General features: G+C 38.9%; 1 protein-coding gene and 1 long non-coding RNA gene across 15 annotated transcripts in view; one reads left to right on the forward strand and one right to left on the reverse strand.

Moving 5' to 3' along the window:
* The window catches only part of BTBD9 (BTB domain containing 9), a 507,047-nt gene that overhangs the window by 135,021 nt on the left and 348,742 nt on the right, over positions 1 to 23,284 (reverse strand). For all 14 annotated transcript variants that reach the window (XM_063632289.1, XM_063632296.1, XM_063632291.1 and 11 more), the window contains one exon: positions 6,453 to 6,642. In XM_063632289.1, the coding sequence (XP_063488359.1) occupies positions 6,453 to 6,642 (190 nt within the window). The remainder of the gene's footprint in view (positions 1 to 6,452; positions 6,643 to 23,284) is intronic.
* Positions 1,132 to 4,472, forward strand: LOC134735672 (uncharacterized). Its single transcript, XR_010119011.1, has 2 exons — positions 1,132 to 1,297; positions 4,212 to 4,472. It is a non-coding gene; the product is annotated as an uncharacterized lncRNA (long non-coding RNA).

The following is a 23,284-nucleotide window of genomic DNA, read 5'->3' on the forward strand; positions in this document are numbered from 1 at the left end:
CCTTGAAATACCTCTAGGATGAAACTGGCTGAGGAATATTTACCATGCCCCCAAACTATCCTGCTATCTGTTTCCAGGATCCAGGATTTCTGGCCCTCTAAGCATTCACACAGTTCAGACTTCAGCACCTACTGGGAACCATAGATAAAATTATTTGCTGTATGATTTTTCTGGGAACCAGAGCTCTGAGGTCTGAGGATGATAAAAGAAGACTTTAGTGTGATGCAGATAGGCTCAGAGAGAAACAACACTTAGTAATAAATCATGGATCAGCGAGACAAGGAAGAATTCCTTGGTTCAGGGCTGTGACAGACGACATTCAGCGTGACTGATATGAAGCAAATTTTGTAAAATATCTTTCCAATTTTGACTAGAATTATAGGCAATCTTAATCCAAGCCAGAAGAGTCATATATTTAGATGTTTGCTGTATTCTTCAAGCTATAAAAAGGAAATTTCTAGCTCTCTAGGTTGCAAAGAAGGCTGTCTTAATGTAAATAGATATACTGCTTGCCTGTGCAGCACTCAGAATGAAATGGAAGCGGCATGGAACAAGTGAGGCAAGCATTCTTACCTGTACTAATGTCATCACCTGTGCTAATGTCAGAGCCTAACTCCAGAGCTCAATCTCAGTCATTTGCTGCAGATGCCGAATCTTTAGCAGTTTCCTCACATACACTTAGATAAGACATACTGAGCAAATATGATGTCCAATTTAGTTGATAGATAGAACTCCCTTTAGTTGCACTAGCATCTATGTTGTCAGTTTAGTCAATGAGTGTTTATTGAGTACTCACAGCACAGAGAACCATACTACGCATTTGGAAACTGCTGCACAGACTCAAGCTCATCACAACATTAAAAAATCACTATCTTCAATTTGAGATTATCTGTGGTCCTACTAGAGATTGAGTGCAGCACAGATGTAGAAAATACTCAGATAATTACAAAACATTATTTGAGTCATTAGCCCCAATTCCTCTACCCACCCTTATTGACTAAGCCTTCATTTGGCTATTAAGTAGGGAAAAAATGGCATTTTTTGCAGTTCCTCTCCTTTTCCTTTTCTGTGCTTACCCTTCTGGAGGGAAGTGGATGAGCAACAGTCAGGCAGGGTGGTAAGCCACAGGAAGAAGAAAAAACAGCAGTCTAAAGGAGGTCATGGTAATTTACAAACTGAATAGATAATCTAGAGTTGGTTGTAGCCACACAATAGTGAAAGGACAATTGAACTCGGCATGGGCTTGACAGTTCACAGAGAAAGAAAAATATACCAGATGAATAAGGACCACAGTGGCGTATGTAATTCTTTTATTATTATTATTATTTTTAGGATCAACTTGCTATTACTTCTTTTTATTTACTTAATAACTACAAGACATAAACTGATTTATGGTTCAGACAGTCTGTGCCAGATTAACTTTTTAAAGTGGGAGAATTGTTTTTTCCTTCTGCAAAACAAAAAGAGCTTCACCCCACAGACTAAAGAGATTATGAATACCCATCAAGAACCTACTTTGGGCTAGACATCTTTTGTCCTAACATATTGCATTTATATAATATTTTCCAACTGAAGAACTCGAAATATTTTTGTGTCATTAACTTCTTAATACTCACAACACCCAGAGAGACAATGGGTTTATTTAGCTGCATCTATCTACACAGTCTTATCTTTTGACAGCCCATTTACTTACTATTATTTGTTATTTAAAATATTTTGGGTATTTCACTTACACTATTGCACATATCAACTGCAAAAACATCGTTCAAACCAATGTAAAAATTGTTAATTTAATTGACTATCTTATAATTAGGGTTTCAACAAAGTGCTGTCATTTATTAGCTGGAAATGACTGGATGATAGGTATACTTAATGCATAGCATATTTGAGTTCTCATACTAGCCTGAAAACACTAAAAAGGATATCACAATTAGCAAGTAGAAAGATAATGAGTCTTAAGCTAAGGCAAGTCAGCCACCCTAAGCAATAGAAGCTGTGGGTCAAATGTCACTGACTAATCAACCTGTCATTGGTCAATTACTCATCCCCATGAAGGGGTACCACTCATCTAGTTTCCTGTCAATAAATGTCTATCTGGCCACATCAACTGTCACTAACTGCAGCCTGCCAAGATCTCCAGTGTCCACAAGCATTGGTGGCTAAGAAATCTCTCTCCTTTTCCTCTTAATAATGTCACAGAAGAGGCAAATGCAGTTCCTGACAACATAATGTTAGTTTCACAGAGACGTGTCTCTTTGAAGGCTCAGCCAGTTATACAAAGCTTCAATTGCATGGATTTTTTTTTACTGGGAAAAAAGCAGGCTTAAGGAAGTTGGAGGCTTCATACTGTGCTAAGATACAGAATTCTGCCTTTGGTATGTTCATGCCCATCATCCCCGCTCTGAGTCAGGAAAAGAAAAATTGTTTGGGAGAACCACTTCCATTCCACATTTAAAAAAACCCAAATGGGCACTGTTCTCTCTTGCTTTACACCCCAGTGACAGCCTTTTCGGGAGTCAGATTCAACATCTCTGATTCTTTGGGTAGAGCTAGAGGCCAAGGTGGCCTTGCCACATGAAGAGCCTGTTTGTCTCTTGGAGTTGTCACCCTGATAACCTCATGTAGTCCACACTAGATTTAAGATTCTAGATTTCCTATTGTACCCCCACCCAGTTTCCCCTTCTTTTTTGATAGACTACCTCATCAGTACATTGAATCTTTCAAGGGAAGCGTACTCTGAGTTGCCACAGGCTTTTATGTATCAGGTATGGCTGGGAGGAGGCGGCAAGTGAACATTTATAATACAAATGCTCTGATAGAAATTGTATACAAAATATATGGGATTACTGAAGAGGGATCTATCAATAAGTTCAGGAGATAATGGACGGTTAGAGAAGCATTCCCAAAGGAGTGGAGCCTAAAAGGGGGAATAAAAAAAGAGCCAGGTAAAAAAGGAGGTAATGGGAAGGTAGTGAGAGATGCAAACAATGATATCAGCATGATCAAAGAACTGGAGGCAGGAGGGTAAGAGAGGGCGGAACCCATGTGCAATGCTCTTATCGCTGGATAGGCTATGACAGAGTCCAGAGTAGCCCAGGGTTGGGTAGGGTGGGGAGGGGTGCACATGCAGGACACGAGGCTGTATATACAGAGGTAAGTCAGATAGTTCTTAAATGCCTTAGTCTGAACTGTCTCCTGAAGGGAACTACTAATCATGATTCCTCCGAGAGGAGGGTGTGGCCATATCAGATGTGTGGGAGGGATGGCTGTGGGTGGGGAACTGGGGGGCCCAATGGAGGTCTGGAAGATTGGGTAGAAAAGTGAAGCAACTATTGTGCAACTATGGTAATGCAGTGGGACAGAGAAGAGGGGAAGGATTTGTGAGATGTTTAGGCTGTACTGACAGAACTTTATGGCTGACTGGATGAGAGAGGAAGGTGAAGGAGAGGAAGGAAATCAGGGAGATTCCCAAGTTTTTGACTCAAGTAATGGACAAATGGATGGTGCCACTGAATGAGATGGCGAATCATGACATGATGTGACTTGAACAGGAAGGGAAGGATAATGGAATTCCATTTTAGACATCTCGGTTTGAGATGTGCATAGAACACTGTTAGATGGTGGCGGTGGTGGGGAGGGAGGTGTGGGGTACCAGGTAAGCAAATGGAAAATGGAGAACATGAAAAGAGAGTGGGCAGAGCTACTAAACTTCCTGTTTGCTTCAATCTTCATTGGCAAGGAGACTGGTCTTCAAATTAGAAATGTCAGAACAAACATAATAAAGAGAAAATTGAAGTCCCAAATAGGTGAAGTGAAAGAGAGTATCTAGTCAATTTAAATGATTTCAAGTCTCCTGACTCAGATGAGTTACACCCCAAGCCTACTGAAAGAAATTGCAGATGTAATCTCAGAGACATGATTGGTAATCTTCAAGAAATTGTAGAGGCTATCAGGAGTGCCAGAAGACAAAAGAAAGACAACTGTTTTCCAGATTTTTAAAGTAAAAAGGGATAGATTGTAATGGAAAATATAGAGGTAAGTTTCACATCATTTTTAACAAAAATTCTAGAATAGCTTATTAAATAGATGGTTTACAAGTACTTTAGTTAATGCATACAGATGACAGAAAGGAAGCTGGGGTGTTATTTGCTATTCGACAGAAGTTTATTTGTACAGGTAGCTGATGTGGCTTGTCTCTTTCCCTTCCTAAGCACAAAGTAAGCTGGTCTGGCCTGTGGTACGAACTCGAGGCTTCTCTAGCTGTGATTTGTTGCCTATGGTACTCAGCCTGTAATGCAGCCCTTTACAAAAAAGAGTCAACAATTTAAATGAAGAATCCACAATCTGAATTCTCCAAGAAACCCAGCATCAACTCCTTAGGGTGCCCTGGGGAACCAGCAAGCAACATCAACTTCTGTGGTTATTAGCCTAAACATCAATAAATCTTTGCTTATTAGAATATTAGTACCTTATTTTTTGTGCTATTTCTTTCTTTATACATACTGACTTTCAAATGAGAACAGGAAACAACGAAGCAAATGTGGTGGAACATTATGGGGGAAAGGCAGTCATGTCTTGCCAACACCTTTACTCCAGGCGGGCTAAGATATACATATACATATACATATACATATACATATACATATACATATACATATACATATACATATACATATACACATACACACACATACATATATATATAAACATTCTATGTTTTCATTAGCCCTTCAGAGACCTTCTCAGAACATTAAAAAATAAAAAGAAGAGAAAAAGCAGCTTACTTAAGACCCAGATGGCAATCTTGAACTAAAAGTATAGTCATGCACTGCATAATGAGATGTTTCAGTCAAGGACGAACTGCATTTATGGTTGTCTCATAAGATATAATGGAGCTGAAAAATGCTTATCGCCTAGTGACATAATGCCGTAGCACTATTACTTTATTAAAAAAATTTAGTGTTGGCTGGGTGCTGTGGCTCATGCCTGTAATCCCAGCACTTTGGGAGGCCGAGGCGGGCTGATCACTTGAGGTCAGGAGTTCGAGACCAGCCTGGACAACATGATGAAACCCCGTTTCTACTAAAAATACAAAAATTAGCCAGCCATGGTGACAGGTGCCTATAATCCCAGCTACTTGGGAGGCTGAGGCAAGAGAATGGCTTGAACCTGGGAGGCAGAGGTTGTGGTGAGCCAAGATCACACCATTGCATTCCAGCCTGGGTGACAAGAGTGAGGCTCCATCTCAAAAAAGCAAAGCAAAACAAAACAAACAAACAAACAAACAAAAATATATACACACACACACACACACACATACACACACATATATAGTAGCCTAAATGTACAATGTTTAAAAGTCTACAGTACAGTAATGTCCTAGGCCTTCACATTCACCCATCACTCACTGACTAACTCACCCAGAGCAACTTCTTGTCCTGCAAGCTCCATTCATGGTAAGTGCCCTACACAGGTGTACCATTTTTTATCTTCTTCTTTTTTTTTTTAATTGAGATGAGACCTTGTAATGTTGCCCAGGCTGGTCTCGAACTCCTGAGCTTTCAAGTGATCCGCCCACCTCCGCCTCCCAAAGTGCTGAGATTACAGGCATGAGGCACCGTGCCCAGCCACCATTTTTTATCTTGTATATTATATTTTTATTGTACCTTTTCTATGTTTAGACATGTTCAGATACACAAATACCACTGTGTTATAATTGCCTACCGTCTTCAGTATAGTAACATGCTGTACAGGTTTGTAGCCTAGGAGCAACAGGACATACCATCTAGCCTAGGTGTGTGGTAGGCTACATACCATCTAGGTTTGTGTAAGGACACTCTGTGATATTTCCACAATGACAAAATTGGCCGACAGTGCATTTCTTACAATGTGTCTCTGCCACTAAGCAATGCATGACTGTATATCCTCTGAGGGATATCACCAGTCTCATGTTTAAAAATTATATAATCCTATAAATCAAGCAAGGTTAAAGTTCCCTTCTTAAAACAAAAAGGAACAACAAAAAGCCTAGGAGCAAAGATCACTAAGATTGTTCAGAACCAGATCTCGAATTCAGATCTGTTTGGTTCATATGTAATTTATTAAAGTTGAAAATGATTTTTCATTCTATATAACCTATCTTGATATTATCCTATAAGTCTCTAACCAATACAAATTGAGACTTGAAAAGGACATAAGCCACCCAGGGAGAAGCTTTTTGTCTAGTTCCTCCATGAGTTTAACTTCAGCGTACTGCCCCAGCGGAAAATCCAAACAAGCACGCTATATCTCGTTGTTGTCCCTTCCTTCAGCTCCCACTCCTTTCTTGATATTTAGAGCAAAGAACAGTAGAATTTCTTCACTGAAGTTATTAGGATTATCATTTTACCAAAATACAATCTATATGTATATCTTCCATTTTAAAACTTATGAATGAGGAGGAATCTTCTTACCGTATTGACCCAATCATGTATGGCTGTGCCAACTGAACAACAATCGCACCACTTCCTAGCTGGTGACATGTGTAGCCAGAATCCCAGTCATAATTCTTAGTGTCCCCATTCAGCAAGGCATTTCGGCTCCGACTGACTCCTTCAATCACGCTGGCACAATCAGCAATTGTTGCAACATTCTCCATGGGAACTGTGAATCCAAAAACAAGATTTGGCATCAGGATAAGAGAAGCCAAATATATCACTATAGTGTGCTCAGAACAAAATTAATTAATTGCTATCTCAAATCAATAAAAAAGAAAAATTAGAACATCTGGATTATCTTCAGATATGAATACATTTTCCATGCCAAATAGCTTTTTAAAAAAATGTTAAGCCCAGTGGGCATGGTGGCTCACACCTGTAATCTCAGCACTTTGGGAGGCTGAGGTGGGCAGATCACTTGAGGTCAGGAGTTTGAGACCAGCCAACATGGCAAAACCCCATCTCTACTAAAATATAAAAAATCAGCCAGGCGTGGTGGCGTGTGCCTGTAGTCCCAGCTACTCGGGAGGCTGAGGCAGGAGAATTGCTTGAACCCAGGAAGCAGAGGAGGCAGTAAGCCAAGATCGCATCACTGCACTCCAGCCTGGGTGACAGAGCGAGACTCGTCTCCAAAAAAAGAAAAAAAGAAAAAGCAAGGCATAGAAAAACACAGGCTATGTATTCATTTATACAAAGTTTTCAACAAAGTCAAAACTAAAACATACTTTGTTTAGAGCTATATACACAAAACTAAAAAGGGAATCTAGGAAATTAATACAGAAAATAAAAAATAGCCAGGCGCAGTGGCTCACACCTGTAACCCCAGCACTTTGGGAGGCTGAGGAGGGCAGATAGCTTGAGCTCAGGAGTTCAAGACCAGCCAGGACAATGTGGTGAAACCCCATCTCTACCAAAAATACAAAAAATTAGCCAGGCATGGTAGCACACGTCTGTGGTCCCAGTGACTTGGCCTACTGAGGTGGGAGGATTCTTGGGCCTGGGAAGCAATGGTTGCAGTGAGCTGAGGTCATGCCACTGTCCTTCAGCCTTAATAACACAGTGAGACTCCCTCTCAAAAAAAAAAATTTTTTTTTAATTGATTTTATGTCTAATAACTACTGCTCTTGTTCTATATCTTAAGCTAGCTGGTAAGTACATAGGTATTTGTTTTATTAGTAGTCTCTAAGCTGCAGATATTTTATCTATTATTCTGAAAGTCTGTTTAAAGAAACATGTTAAATTCAGAATTTTGAAACTCATGTAATAGGAAAGTGATCCAGGACCTGGTACCAAACCCATTTCAGAATATACAGTTGCCCTCAGCCATGATTCATTTCTTTTTTTGTCTACTATTCTGTGCATTGCAACATATATGCTCTTCCCATTGTTCATGAACTGCTGCATCTTAAAAACCCAGCTGTTCTGATTTTGAGTCTCTCTCTATATAACTCAAGTCTACATCAACCTGCTCATTTATAAAAGTCAAGAACTTCCACAAAATGATGGATGCTCACTATGATGTAAGTTCTCTAAACACTGAGAAGAGAATAAAAGGTAGGGCCTTTTAAGTCCCCTGGGACCTTTTCTGTGCATTTAAAACAAAAACCTTTAATTTTCTTCAGACATTTAAGTTATTTAACCAAAACCTACTTACATTCAAGGTTTGTAGCTTACATCAGATAATTTAAAAGTAGATTGGAAAAGAAAAAAGTAATTTTACATATATCTTCTATGCAACTCATTTATTTTCCAAAGTTGGACATGCTTGCACTTAAGCCCTCATCTCATATGCCTTCACTAATTGCTTTGCTCTCTGTAGCTGAGTAAAGCCACCCACAGAGAACAAAGGAAGGGAGAGGAGGGAGAAAGAGAGGATGAATTTTTCTGGTGATGAATTCCTTGATTATGAAGCTTAATTCCAAAGCAACAAGCACAAACACCGGTGAAATTACCTGTAAGGACAGTTTCCTGGCAGAGAAGGAGCTCAGAGAGAAGCTCCCTGTGACTTTGGAAAGAAACATAAGTGGACTATATTTAGAAGGTAAGTTATGGTACTTCTATCTCCTGGAAAAAGGGCAGTATTCTTTGATTTGGAAGAGAGAACAAAAGGAAGTGGTGTAGGATGTAAAGTAAATTGAGCTGAGACATAACACTGTAGACAGGTTATGCCGCAGCAACTGGCAGGCCCCTACTCTCTCAGTGGCTTAACATAGCACACATTTATTTTTTCACTCACCCTATGTATTCAATGACGATCAGCCAGGAGGCTCTGCTCATTGTATTACTCAGGGATCCCAGTGACAGAGGCTTCATATTGACATGTGCTTCCCCAATCACAGCCGCAGTGGGAAGAGAGTAAGCTGGGCACAGGCTCTCAAAACTCCTTCCCAAAAGTAATGCATGTCACTTTGTACATATTTCATTGCCTAAGACAAGTCACATGGCCTTATCTAACTTCAGAGGGGACTAGAAAGCACAACCCTGCTGTGTGCCTGGAAAAAGCTCCAGGGAGAAAAAATGGGGTATTTGTTGAACAACATCTAACGTCTACCACAAACATTAAGCCTGGATGAAAGAGCATTCAACAGACAGGTACATCTGGTCATCTGTTTCAAGCATTTGAAGTATTTCAATGTATGAATATTCTAAGATTTATATATCTATTCTCTTGCTGAGGGACATTTAGATTGTTACCATTGTTTTCTTTGCCATTACAAACAAAGATGTCTTCTTGTATTCCCGGGTAAGAGTTTCTTAAAGGAATACTTAAGATTTCTAAGTACGTGGAAGTGGATTTACACTCATGGCTATGAGTTAACTTCAGCTTCCCTAGATATTGCCAAATTTTTCACCAAAGTGGTTGTAAAACTTTATACTCTCTCCTTGAAGAGGTCCTTCACATCCCTTGTAAGTTGGATTCCTAGGTATTTTATTCTCTTTGTAGCAATTGTGAATGGGAGCTCTCTGTTTATGTTATTGGTGTACAGGAATGCTTGTGATTCTTGCACATTGATTTTGTATCCTGAGACTTTGCTGAAGTTGCTTATCAGCTTAAGGAGATTTTGGGTTGAGACAATGGGACTATCTAAATACACAATCATGTCATCTGCAAACAGAGAAAATTTGACTTCCTCTCTTCCTATTTGAATATCCTTTATTTCTTTCTCTTGCCTGATTGCTCTGGCCGGAACTTCCAATACTATGTTGAATAGGAGCGGTGAGAGAGTTGATCCCTGTCTTGTGCTGGTTTTCACAGGGAATGCTTCCAGCTTTTGCCCATTCAGTATGATATTGGCTGTGGGTTTGTCATAAATAGCTCTTATTATTTTGAGATACGTTCCATCAATACCTAGTTTACTGAGAGTTTTTAGCATGAAGGGGTGTTGAATTTTATCGAAGGTCTTTTCTGCATCTATTGAGATTATCATGTGGTTTTCGTCACTGGTTCTGTTTATGTGATGGATTACGTTTATTGATTTGCGTTATGTTGAACCAGCCTTGCATCCCAGGGATGAAGCCGACTTGATTGTGGTGGATAAGCTTTTTGATGTGCTGCTGGATTCGGTTTGCCAGTATTTTATTGAGGATTTTTGCATAGATGTTCATCAGGGATACTAGCCTGCAATTTTCTTCTTTCTTTCCTTCTTTCCTTCCTTCCTTCCTTCCTTCCTTCCTTCCTTCCTTCCTTCCTTCCTTCCTTCCTTCCTTCCTTCCCTCCCTCCCTCCCTCCCTTCTCTCTCTCTCTCTCTCTCTCTCTCTCTCTCTCTCTTTCTTTCTCTTTCTTTTTGAGATGAAGTTTCACTCTTGTTGCCCAGGCCGGAGTGCAGTGGCGAAATCTCAGCTCACTGCAGCCTCCGCCTGCCCAGCTCAAGCAATTCTCCTGCCTCAGCCTCCCAAGTAGCTGGGATTACAGGCACCTGCCACCACGCCCGGCTAATTTTTTTGTATTTTTAGTAGAGACGGGGTTTCACCTTGTTGGTCAGGTTGGTCTTGAACTCCTGACCTCAGGTGATCCACTGGCCTCAGCCTCCCAAAGTGCTGGGATTACAGGCATGAGCCACCACGCCCGGGTGAAATTTTCTTTTTTTTTGTTGTGTCTCTGCCAGGTTTTGGTATCAGGATGATGCTGGCCTCATAAAATGAGTTACAGAGGAGTCCCTCTTTTTCTATTGTTAGGAATAGTTTCAGAAGGAATGGTACTAGCTCCTCTTTGTACCTCTGGTAGAATTCGGCTGTGAATCCTTTTGGTCCTCGGCTTTTTTTTGGTTGGTAGGCTATTAATTACTGCCTCAATTTCAGAATTTGTTATTGGTCTATTCAGGGATTCAACTTCTTCCTGCTTTAGTCTTGGGAGGGTGTATGTGTCCAGGAATTTATCCATTTCTTCTAGGTTTTCTACTTTATTTGCTTAGAGGTGTTTATAGTATTCTCCGATGGTAGTTTGTATTTCTGTGGGATCAGTGATGATATCCCCCTTATCATTTTTTTATTGTGTCTACTTGATTCTTCTCTCTTTTCTTATTTATTAGTCTGGCTAGTGGTCTATTTTCTCAATCTTTTCAAAAAACCAGCTCCTGGATTCATTGATTTTTTTGAAGGGTTTTTCATGTCTCTATCTCCTTCAGTTCTGCTCTCATCTTAGTTATTTCTTGTCTTCTGCTAGTTTTTGAATTTGTTTGCTCTTGCTTCTCTAGTTCTTTTAATTGTGATGTTAGGGTGTCGATTTTAGACCTTTCCCGCTTTCTTCTGTGGGCATTTAGTGCTATAAATTTCCCTCTGAACACTGCTTTAGCTGTGTCCCAGAGATTCTGGTATGTTGTGTCTTTGTTCTCATTGGTATCAAATAACTTATTTATTTCTGCCTTAATTATATTATTTAACCAGTAGTCATTCAGGAGCAGTTGTTCAGTTTCCATGTAGTTGTGCAGTTTTGAGTGAGTTTCTCCACTGCTCAAGGAAATAAGAGAGGACACAAACAAATGGAAAAACATTCCATTTGTTTTTCCTGGATAGGAAAAATCAATATCGTGAAAATGACCATACTGCCCAAAGTAATTTATAGATTTAATGCTATCCCCATCAAGCTATCATTGAATTTCTTCATAGAATTAGAAAAAACTACTTTAAATTTCATATGGAAACAAAAAAGAGCCCGCATAGCCAAGACAATCCTAAGAAAAAAGAACAAAGCTGGAGGCATTATGCTACCTGACTTCAAACTACACTACAAAGCTACAGTAACCAAAACAGCATGGTACTGGTACCAAAACAGATATATGGACCAATGGAACAGAACAGAGGCCTCAGAAATAATGACACATATCTACAACCATCTGATCTTTGACAAACCTGACAAAAACAAGCAATGGGGAAAGGATTCCCTATTTAATAAATGGTGTTGGGAAAACTGGCTAGCCACATGCAGAAAACTGAAACCGAACCCCTTCCTTACACTTTATACAAAAATTAACTCAAAATGGATTAAAGCCTTAAATGTAAGATCTAAAACTATAAAAACCCTAGAAGAAAACCTAGGCAGTACCATTCAGGACATAGGCATGGACAAAGACTTCATGACTAAAACACGAAAAACAGTGGCAATGAAAGCCAAAATTGACAAATGGGATCTAATTAAACTAAAGAGCTTTTGCACAGCAAAAGAAACTATTATCAGAGTGAACAGGCAACCCACAGAATAGGAGAAAATTTTTGCAATCTATCCATCTGACAAAGGGCTAATATCCAGAATCTATAAGAAACTTCAACAAATTTACAAGAAAAAAAAAAAACAAACAACCCCATCAAAAAGCATGCAAAGGATATGAACAGACACTTCTCAAAAGAAGACATTTATACCAACAAACATATGAAAAAAAGCTCATCATCACTGGCCATTAGAGAAATGCAAATCAAAACCACAACGAGATACCATCTCACGCCAGTTAGAATGGTGATCATTAAAAAGGAAACAACAGATGCTGGAGAGGATGTGGAGAAATAGGAACACTTTTACACTGTTGGTGGGAGTGTAAATTAGTTCAACCATTGTGGAAGAAAGTGTGGCAATTCCTCAAGGATCTAAAACCAGAAATACCATTTGACCCAGCAATACCATTACTGGGTATATACCCAAAGGATTATAAATCATTCTACTATAAAGACACATGTACACATATGTTCACAATAGCAAAGACTTGGAACCAACTCAAATGCCCATCAATGATAGACTGGATAAAGAAAATGTGGCACATATACATTGTGGAATACTATGCAGCCATAAAAAGGATGAGTTCATGTCCTTTGCAGGGACATGGATGAAGCTGGAAACCATCATTCTCAGCAAACTAACACAGGAACAGAAAACCAAACCCCACATGTTCTCACTCATAAGTGGGAGTTGAACAATGAGAACACATGGACACAGCGAGGGGAACATCACACACAGGTGCCTGTCAGGGGGTGGGGGTCTAGGGGAGGGATAGCATTACAAGAAATACCTAATGTAGATGATGGGTTGATAGGTGCAGCAAACTACCATGGCATGTGTATACCTATGTAACAAACCTGCACGTTCTGCACATGTATCCCAGAACTTAAAGTATAATAAAAAAATAAAATAAAATTTTGTGCCAAAAAAAAAAAAAACCTTTATACTCTCAACTAATTGCTCCACATCCTCACCAACTCCTGGTAATGTCAGACAGGTAAGTGTGAAATGGGATCTCAATGTGATTTTAGCTTTTAACTTTTTTGTTAGGTGAAGTTGAACATTTTTTTTCTCTTTTTTTTTTCCTCTGGAATCATTCTCAATTTCTCTTCTGTAAACTGTCTATTTTTATCTTTTGCCTATTTTTCTATTATCTTTTGAATTGATTTTCAGGATGCCAAGCTTTTGTAGGTCAATTTATTGAGTTGAAATATTTAATCTTTTTCTTTATGACTTGTGCTTTTCCCTTTTCAAAAAAATTCTATTATTGTTGCTGTTGAGACACGGTCTCATTCTGTCATCCAGGCTGGAGTGCAGTGGTACAATCATGGTTCACTACAGCCTTGGACTCCCAGGCTCAATCAATCCTCCTGCCTCAGCCTCTCGAGTAGCTGGAACCATAGGCAGGTGCCACCATGCCTGGCTAATTTTTTTAATTTTTTATAGAGACAAGGTCCCATTTTGTTGCCCAGGCTGGTCTTGAACACCTGGGCTCAAGCAATCCTCCTGCTTCAGCTTCCCAAAGTGCTGGGGTTATAGGCATGAGCCACCACGCCTGGCAAACTTTTCTTTTCTTGTTTATAAGTTCTTTCCTACACCAAATTCATACAGGTATTTTCCTAATTTTCTCCTAAAAGTTCTCAATTTTTTCCTTTTATGTTTGGTTCTTTATTCAGAATTTATTTTTAGTATGCTGTGAGATGGGGATTTTCATCTTTTATTTATAAATATGACTAATTTCTCCAATAGCATTTAATGAACAGCCCATCCTTTCCCCCACTAATTTATGTTACTTTAGTCACATATGAAGTTTTTGCATATATTTGCAAAAAAAACGTTTAAGATCTGTATTCTGAGGCTGGATACGGTGGCTCATGCCTGTAATAATCCCAGCTCTTTGGGAGGCGGAGGCAGGCGGAGCACTTGAGGCCAGGAGTTTGAGACCAGTTTGGCCAACGTGGTGAAACCCCATCTCTACTAAAAACACAAAAATTAGCTGGGTGTGGTGGTGCATGCCTGTAATCCCAGCTATTGGGAGGCTGAGGCAGGAGAATCGCTTGAACCCGGGAGGGTAAGGTTGCAGTGGGCCGAGATCACGCCACTACACTTCAGCCTAGGCAACAAAGCGAGACTCTGTCTCAAAAAAACAAAAACAAAAACAAAAAAAGATCTGTATTCTGTTTCACTGGTTGATTTGACTAGCCTTGTGCCTTTACCATGCTGTCTTAATTACCATAATTTTAAAGTAACTGTAAATCTCAGTTAGCTCCTCTTCTCCCCCTCCTTTTCCTTTTCTTTTTTCTTTTACATTGTCATATATTCTTGGCCCTTTCAGGAAAATTTTTCATTTTGTTTAAGTTTTCAAACATACTGGCATACAATATTTCACAGTATAGCTCTTTTTCATTCAAAATATTGTTTATTATACCTTGCCTTTCTTTTTTGCCCAGTTCTATACAGGTTTGTCTATTTTATTAGTGCTCTTAAAGAACCAGTGTTGGGTTTTGTTGATTCTTTTCCTTATTTCCTATTTTACTAAATTCCTGTCTTCTCTTTATTATTTTCTTCCTCCTGCTCCTTTGGATTTATTCTATTTTTTCCTAACTACTTGAAATGAATGTTTAACTCACTAATCTTTTTCTTTTCTAAAAAATGTATTTAAAGCTAATATAGTATTTTACTTCTAACTCCTGTTTTACCTTTACAATTAAGTTTTGATATTTACTGTTTTGAAGCGTACCAGTCAGGTATTGTGTAGAATGTCCCTCAATTTGGGTTTGTCCGATATATAGTATTTTAAAAGTTAATCATTTCTAAATATTTTATAATTTCCTTTATCATTTTTCTGACCCACAAATTATTCAGAAGTATGTTTTCAACTTTCTAAATATCGTTTTTCAAGTTATCTTTCTGTTACTGATTTTTAATTAAATTGCAACGTGGAAAAAAACTGTGGTGTGTCCGATGTGACTTCATAAAATCTTAGATTTACTTTGTGGTCTAGTATATGGCTAATTCTTATTAATGTCTTATGTGTGCCTGAAAAGAATGTATATTATCTAATTTGGGGGATGTATGGTTCTATATATATTTATTAGATCAAACTTGCCAATTGTATTATTCAAATATTTATATGCTTACTAATTACTGGGAGATGTTTGTTAAAATCTCCTGCGGTAGGGCGCGGTGGCTCACACCTGTAATCTCAGCACTTTGGGAGGCTGAGGTGGGCGGATCACAAGGTCAGGAGTTCCAGAGCAGCCTGGCTAACACGGTGAAACCTCGTCTCTACCATAAATACAAACATTAGCTAGGCATGGTGGCGCGCACCTGTAATCCCAGCTACTCAGGAGGCTGAGGCAGGAGAACTGCTTGAACACGGGAGGTGGAGGTTGCAATGAGCTGAGATTGCACCACTGCACCCCAGCCTGGGTGACAGAGTGAGACTGTCTCAAAAACAAACAAACAAACAAAGAAACAAACAAACAAACACTCCTGCTATGACTATGACTATAGATTTGTCAGTTTTTCCTACAATTCTGTTGATTTTTGCTTTATGTATTTTGAGACCACATCATCATGTACATCATTTTGGAAATTATATCTTCCTGGTAGATTGAACCTTTCATCATTATGTATTATTGTTCTTTATTCTTAATAATGTTTTTGCCCTAAAGTCTATGTTGTCTGTTGTCAAGTAACTATAACACCTTTACATTCTCTACTATTTCCTTAGTATCACGTCACTTTCTATTTTTCTGGTCTCTTGTAAATAACATATAATAGATTTTTAAAAGATTCAGTGTCCTTAACTGGCAGTGTGTATTTTAACTGGCAAATTTACATGACTCACATTAATTGTTATTACCAATTTATTTGAACTTGCTTTTATTTTCTATTTACATGTTTTTTCTTTGCTGTTTCCTTTACCTTTCTGCCCATTCTGCTCCAGTTTTCTTTCTTTCTTTTTTTTTTTTTTGAGACAGAGTCTCACTCTGTTCGACCAGGCTGCAGTGCAGTGGCATGATCTTGGTTCACTGCAAGCTCCGCCTCCTGGGTTCATGCCATTCTCTTGCCTCAGCCTCCCAAGTAGCTGGGACTACAGGCACCTGCCACCACACCCGGCTCATTTTTTTTTAATTTTTTTTTTTTTTTTTGTATTTTTAGTAGAGGTGGGGTTTCACCGTGTTAGCCAGGATGGTCTCAACCACCTGACCTCGTGATCTGCCTGCCTCAGCCTCCCAAAGGGCTGGCATTACAGGCATGAGCCACCGCATCCGGCCTCTGCTCCAGTTTTCTATGAATGGATAGATTATTTCATTTCCCCCACCAGCTATCCCAAATGATTTGGTTTGGAAGTTATATATATATAACTTTTTATCCTTTTACATCTCTTAAATTTTAGGCAAGCATACCAGATTTAATGTCTAAAATTAATAATTATTTCTTCCTTCTCCTGACCAATATAAAAGACCTTAACACATTTTTGCAATTACAAATATTTTTGACACATATTTGTATATATTTATGGAAGACATATGTGTTATTTTATTACATGCATAGAATGTACAATGATCAAGTCAGAGTATTCTTCACCTCAGTATTTGTTGTTTCTATGTACCCAGAACATTTCCCGTCCTTTCTTTAAGCTATTCTAAAATACACAATACATTGTTATTGACTGTAGTCGCACTACTCTATTATCAAACATCAGAACTTATTCCTTCTATCTAATTGTATGTTTGTGTCCTTTAACCAGTCTCCCTTTATCCCTTCACCCTCCCAACCCCAAACACACACAAGACCTTCCCGGCCTCTGGTGCCTATTTTTTTACTCTCTACCTCCATGAGATCAACTTTTTAAGCTCCCACTTATGAGTAACAACATATAATATTTGCCTATCTGTGCCTGGCTTATTTCACTTAACATAATGACCTCCAGTTCCATCCATGGTGCTGCAAATGACAAGATTTCATTCTTTATTATGACCAAATAGTATTCCATTGTGTATATAAGCAACATCTTTATTCATTCTTCTATTGATGGGCACTTAGGTTGATTCCATATTATTGCTATAATTGAATTGAGCTATAGAACACCCTGCTGCTGTCTGCTGGAGAACTGCTTAATGTGGGGGAAAACAATTCCCCTACACACATTTTGGTGACTTCAAGTGTGTAGTGTTAACTATTTAAGAAAAGAGAAAGTGTTTGTTGTTTTTCTAATACATGTATCAACAAGTGTCAATCTCACAAAGAAAACTGGTTAAGAAGAACAAGTGACAGAAACATACATAGAAGACAATTCCATTTATATTGTTCAGTGACACATACATATGTGATGAATTAGAAAGGAAAGCTAGGCAATACTAGACACTAAAATTCAGATTAGTGGTTGCCTCTAGGTAGGAAGAGAGTGGGGATACAACTCGGGGAGGAACACACGAGGGCTTCAAAGGTTTCATAATACGCAGTTTCTTTTCTTTTTAAACTGACACATAATAGTACATATTTATGGGGTACAGTATGATGTTTCGATAAATGTATACAGTGTGTAAAAATCAAATCAGTGTCTTCAGGATATATCGTCTCATAAATTTAACATTTCTTTGTAGTGAAACATTCACAATCCTCTCTTCTAGTTATCTTGAAATATACAGTACAACACTGTTAACCACAGTCACCCTACTGTGCAACAGAACACCAGAACTTATTCCTCCTCTCTAACTGTAACTCTGTTGCTAGTCGACCAGTTTCTCCTTACCTCCCAACTCTTCTCAGCCTCTGGTAGCCACTATTCTACTCTCACAGCTATGAGACCAACTTCTTTACACTTCACATAAGAATGAATCATGCAGTGTTTGTCTTCCTATGCCTGGCTTTCTTATTTCATTTAATTATCTCCAGGTTCTTCCATGTTGCTGCAAATGACAGCATTTCATTCTTTTAATGGCTGAATAATATTCCATTGTGTGTATATATATATCACATTCTCTTTATGCATTCATACATTGATGGACACTTAGGTTGATTTTATGTCTTGGCTATTGTGAATTATGCTGTAATAAACATGGGAGTGAAGACATCTCTGTCATAGATTTCATTTCCTTTAGATACATACCCAGTAGTGGGATTGCTGGGTCATATGGTCGTTTATTTTTAGTTTTCTGAGGAACTTCCATACTGTTTTCCACAATGGTTGTAATAATTTACATTACCACCAACAGCGTATAAGAGTTCCCCCTTTCTCCACATCCACGCCTGCATTTGTTATTTTTTGTCTTTTTGATACCATCCATTCTAATTCGGGTGAAGTAATATATCCCTGTGGTTTTTATTTGCATTTCCCTGATTAGTGATGTTGAGTATGTTTTCACATACCCATTGGCCATTTGTATGTCTTCTTTTGAGAACTGTCTATTCAGATCTTCTGCCCATTTTCCATTGGATTATTTATTTATTTTGCCATTGAGTTTAGTTCCTTATATATTCTGAATATTAATCCCTTATCAGATGCATACTTTGCAAATAGATTCTCCGACATTCTGTAAACTGTCTATTCACTCTGTTGACTGTTGCCTTTGCCGTACAGAAGCTTTTTAGTTTGGTGTAATCCCATTTATCTATATTTGCTATTGCTGCCTATGCTTTTGGGGTCCTATCCAAAAAATTCTTGCTCAGACCGATGTCATGAAGCATTTCCCCCATGTTTTCTTCTAGTAGTTTTATTGTTTCAGGTCTTACTTTTAAGTCTTTAATTCATTTTGAGTTTATTTTTGTATAGGTAACATTCTATTTCTTAGGCTGCATGATGAGTATGCGAGTGTTCCTGCTCACCAAACTTTATATATATTGTATTTATGTTCTTTTGCACATATGGAATATTGGTTTTTTAAAAGTTTCACACATCTTAACACTGTTTTTATGAAAACCAGAAAGATGGTAAGCCTCTGAAAGTATAAAACCTTTTATGATTATGTTGAATGCTGATATCCTCTGTAGACAGCTTGGTCTCACCAGTTGTCTCTGTTTACTCTGTGTTAGTTTGTCAGTTTCCACCTACGCTATGCCTTACTCTTTCACAATTTTATCCCTAGGTAATCTAATTCAATTAGAGCGTCAACATCACAGACTATCACAAAATCATTACTGATATGCTTTCAAGCTCTTTGGGAAAAAAAGGCTGGGATGAGCACTCATAATTCCTTTTCTACAGACACATTTATAAACGGATTTGTTAAACAGATTATTTCTGTCTCTAACGTATTTTCTAAGTTGCTAATATCTAGTAATACCATCCTTTGGCCCTCTGGAGTCTTGAGGTGGTCTAAAATGCTGCTACATTAAAGAATATTGTGGCTGGGAGTGGTGGCTTACATCTATAATCCCAGCACTTTGGGAGGTCGAGGTGGGAGGATTATTGGAGGCCAGGAATTTGAGACCAGCCCAGGCAACATAGCAAGACCCCATCTCTACAAAAAATACAAGACGCAGTGGCACATGCCTGTAGTCCCAACTACTCAGGAGGCTGAGGAAGGAAGATCACTTGATCCTAGTCTGGGCAACAGAGTGAGACCCTGTCTCAAAAACAAACAAACAAACAAAACAGAATTGTCTTTTTAAGAAGGAATTCTTACAAAAGTCTTATGGCATAAAAAAGAAGGAATTATATATATATATATATATGTGTGTGTGTATATATACGTATATGTGTGTATATATATACGTATATATATATACGTATATGTGTGTATATATACGTATATATATATACGTATATGTGTGTATATATACGTATACGTATATATATATGTGCTGGTGAATAGCATACTATTGTTTCTACTTTGATCTCGACATAATTATTCATTAATGTTTATTAGTCAAAGTATGGATCTACAAAAGGAGCCAAACAGAGACACATCCAGACACACTCCACAGACTCACACGTATGTATATATGTCAGTGATATATATGCATATGGATATGTGTATATCAGTGAAATCAACCCCAAGTCCTAAATTTCCTTTCAAGAAACAGCTTTTACTAGAAATCAACTAGCAATTTGATAATCAACTCTACTATCTAATTCATAAGGCAAAACATCAAAAGAAGGCCGGGTGTGGTGGCTTACACCTGTAATCCCAGCACTTTGGGAGGCTGCGGTGGGTGGATCACGAGGTCAAGAGTTCAAGACCAGCCTGGCCAACATAGTGAAACCCCATTTCTACTAAAAATACAAAAATTAGCCAGGCATGGTGGTGGGCACCTGTAATCCCAGCTACTCGGGATGCTGAGGCAGGAGACTTGCTTGAATCCGGGAGGCAGAAGTTGCAGTGGGCTGAGACCATGCCACTGCACTCCAGCCTGGGTGACAAAGCAAGGCTCTGTCTCAAAAACAAAAAAAACAAAAAACCAACATCAAAACAATACCACCTCTCTTAATTCTTTTTTTGTTTGTTTGTTTATAAAGACAGGGTCTCTATGTGGCCCAGACTCCTGGGTTCAAGCAATCCTCCCACCTTGGCCTCTCAAAGTGCTAGGACTACAGGCATGAACTACCGTGCCTGGACTTCTCTTAATTCTGATTCCTCCTTTTTGCTAATAGGTCAAATTAACAGTATAATGACCAAATGATGCTGACACCTGGAAAGAAGAAGAAAAGGACCTAAGGCACAAGCCCAGTGGATTTACCTTCTGTAAATCACCAGGATGAAACAATCGTTCTAGCACTGTCCCACTTAATATCCAAATCAGTACTTCAATCTGATCTAACCTGATAGCCAGAGATTCAGAATGTGAGTTTCACAGGGGCAGGAACTATTTTTTTTTTTTCTGCAGCTGTATTCCCACCGCCAAGAAACAATGCCCGGCACATGGTAGGCGCTCAATAAATATTTGCTGAGTAAATGAATCAAAGGTAGAAAAGGATGTTAACCTTGCTTAACATAGTTCCTCACCGAAAGCTAAGAAAATCTAAAAGTTACTGAATAAAGCAGAAAAAAATTGCTTTATCAGTGGAAGTTTTCTTAGAAAAGTAAAACATGATCAATCTCTGGGTCTTGACCTAAACATTAAAAAGAAAATAAATATGCCCATGGTAGAAGAAGTGCTATCTAAGCACTACCCACACCTTCTGTTGTCTCAACTTCTCCCCTAAAAGTCTGCCCCACATGCAGAAAGTTTGGTCTTTCATGGTAGACTAAAATATTTTTTGATGGAGAAAACATTTTGGGGGGCAAAAGTGAGAAGAAGAATGCAGATGACAATGTAGCTTTTAAAGACTATAAAAGGTTATTGTTTTTGTTTGTTTTGTTTGTTTCTGAGATACAGTCTCACTCTGTTGCCCAGGCTGGAGTGCAGCGGCACAGTCTGGACTCACTGCAACCTCCACCTCCCAGTTTCAAGCGATTCTCCTGCTCAGCCTCCCAAGTAGCTGGGACTACAGATGCATGCCACCACACCGGGCTAATTTATTTTATTTTTAGTAGAGATGGGGTTTCACCATGTTGGCCAGGCTGGTCTCGAACTTGTGACCTCAAGTGATCCACCTGCCTCAGCCTCCCAAAGTGCTAAGATTACAGGTGTGAGCCACCATGCCTGACCCTTAAAGACTATAAAAGTATTTTATGCCCAAGGGGGAGAAACGTCTGCTTTAGTCACACAGTAGTTGTGACAGAAGATGTTTGTCCCAAATGTCACCACTGGTTTACTAATATACATAGGCCACATCCTCCATTTCAGCAGGGAATAATTCTATTATGAATTTTTCTTTCTAGAAACACAAACCTCAGCCTACCTAGTTGGGCTGCCTTAAACAATTACTCAATGGTTTGAATAAGTTCTGCGGTCTTGTTTACTGGGAAAAATTAGAGAGTGATTCTATATCTGAATGCAGCACACAGAAGGTTCCACACTGTTTTTCTTCCCAGAGGGACTGGGCCACTCCCCATTTTGAATGTTCATTATCGTCTTTCATATGTGTCTGATAAATTTATTAAAAACACCATCTGGATGGGACTGAGCTTTCTGCTGTATTTCTAGTCTTCCAGTTTCCTCCCTTGTCCCACTGGAATTTCTGCCCCAATTTGTGTCACTTTGTTTACAAAACCATGCTGCCAAAACCCAGTGTCTTGCGTCTGTCTCTTTCTGGTGTTCCTTTGCCATCCCTCACCTACATCCCTATTACAACAGCCTGTGCTAGGAGCAAAGGGCAAAGGGGAACCACCTGGACAGAAATTACTTTTCCCCCTCTGTGCACATAGCAATTCTGCTCAGACAAATTTAATTTGCTGCTTCTGGATCCAAAAGTTGCGTGTTAACAAAGTGTATACATTCTGCATAGTGTATGAATATTGGAATGACTCAGATTGCGGGGAACTGCAGAAAAAGTGATCTGAAAACAATTTTACTGCTCTCTCTTCTCACACAGCACCAGGGGTGGCCAACGACTTGCCACTAAATTTAATTCAGGAGTAATAAATTTTTTAAAAGGCAGCATTACTTCGGTAGGACATGACCTGAGGGCCACTTGCACCAGCTATATTTAAAGATAAGACTGACATGTTATTTAACTGTCTCCAGTGATCACCTTTGAGAGGTGGGGAAAAAAAGCCCACTTGAAGCAGATTTTGTAAAAGGAAATAACACTTAGCAGTTACAGAAGACTGTCATCTTTAAACACTGTGCTCTGCTGGGCTTTATTCAATGTTTCCCTGGCTGTTTTCATTACAAAATTGTTTTCTAACAGCACAGTGGTTCATGCAGCAAACAAATGGTTAATAATCTGAGTAGATCATTCTCTATTGCCAAGATTTTCATAGAGATACAAAGCATTTCCTGTTTAAGAAGATAACTATTAGCTTAAGGTCCTACCTAGATGTCCTCCCATAGACCTATCACTTCTTTTTTCTTTTTTTTTTTTTTTTTTTTTGAGACCGAGTCTCGCTCTGTCACCCAGGCGGGAGTGCAGTGGCACAATCTTGGCTCACTGCAAGCTCCACCTCCCGGGTTCACGCCATTCTCCTGCCTCAGCCTCCCGAGTACCTGGGACTACAGGCGTCCGCCACCACGCCCAGCTAGTTTTTTGTATTTTTAGTAGAGA

This window comes from Symphalangus syndactylus, chromosome 23 (assembly GCF_028878055.3).
Source record: "Symphalangus syndactylus isolate Jambi chromosome 23, NHGRI_mSymSyn1-v2.1_pri, whole genome shotgun sequence".
Classification (NCBI taxonomy): domain Eukaryota; kingdom Metazoa; phylum Chordata; class Mammalia; order Primates; family Hylobatidae; genus Symphalangus; species Symphalangus syndactylus.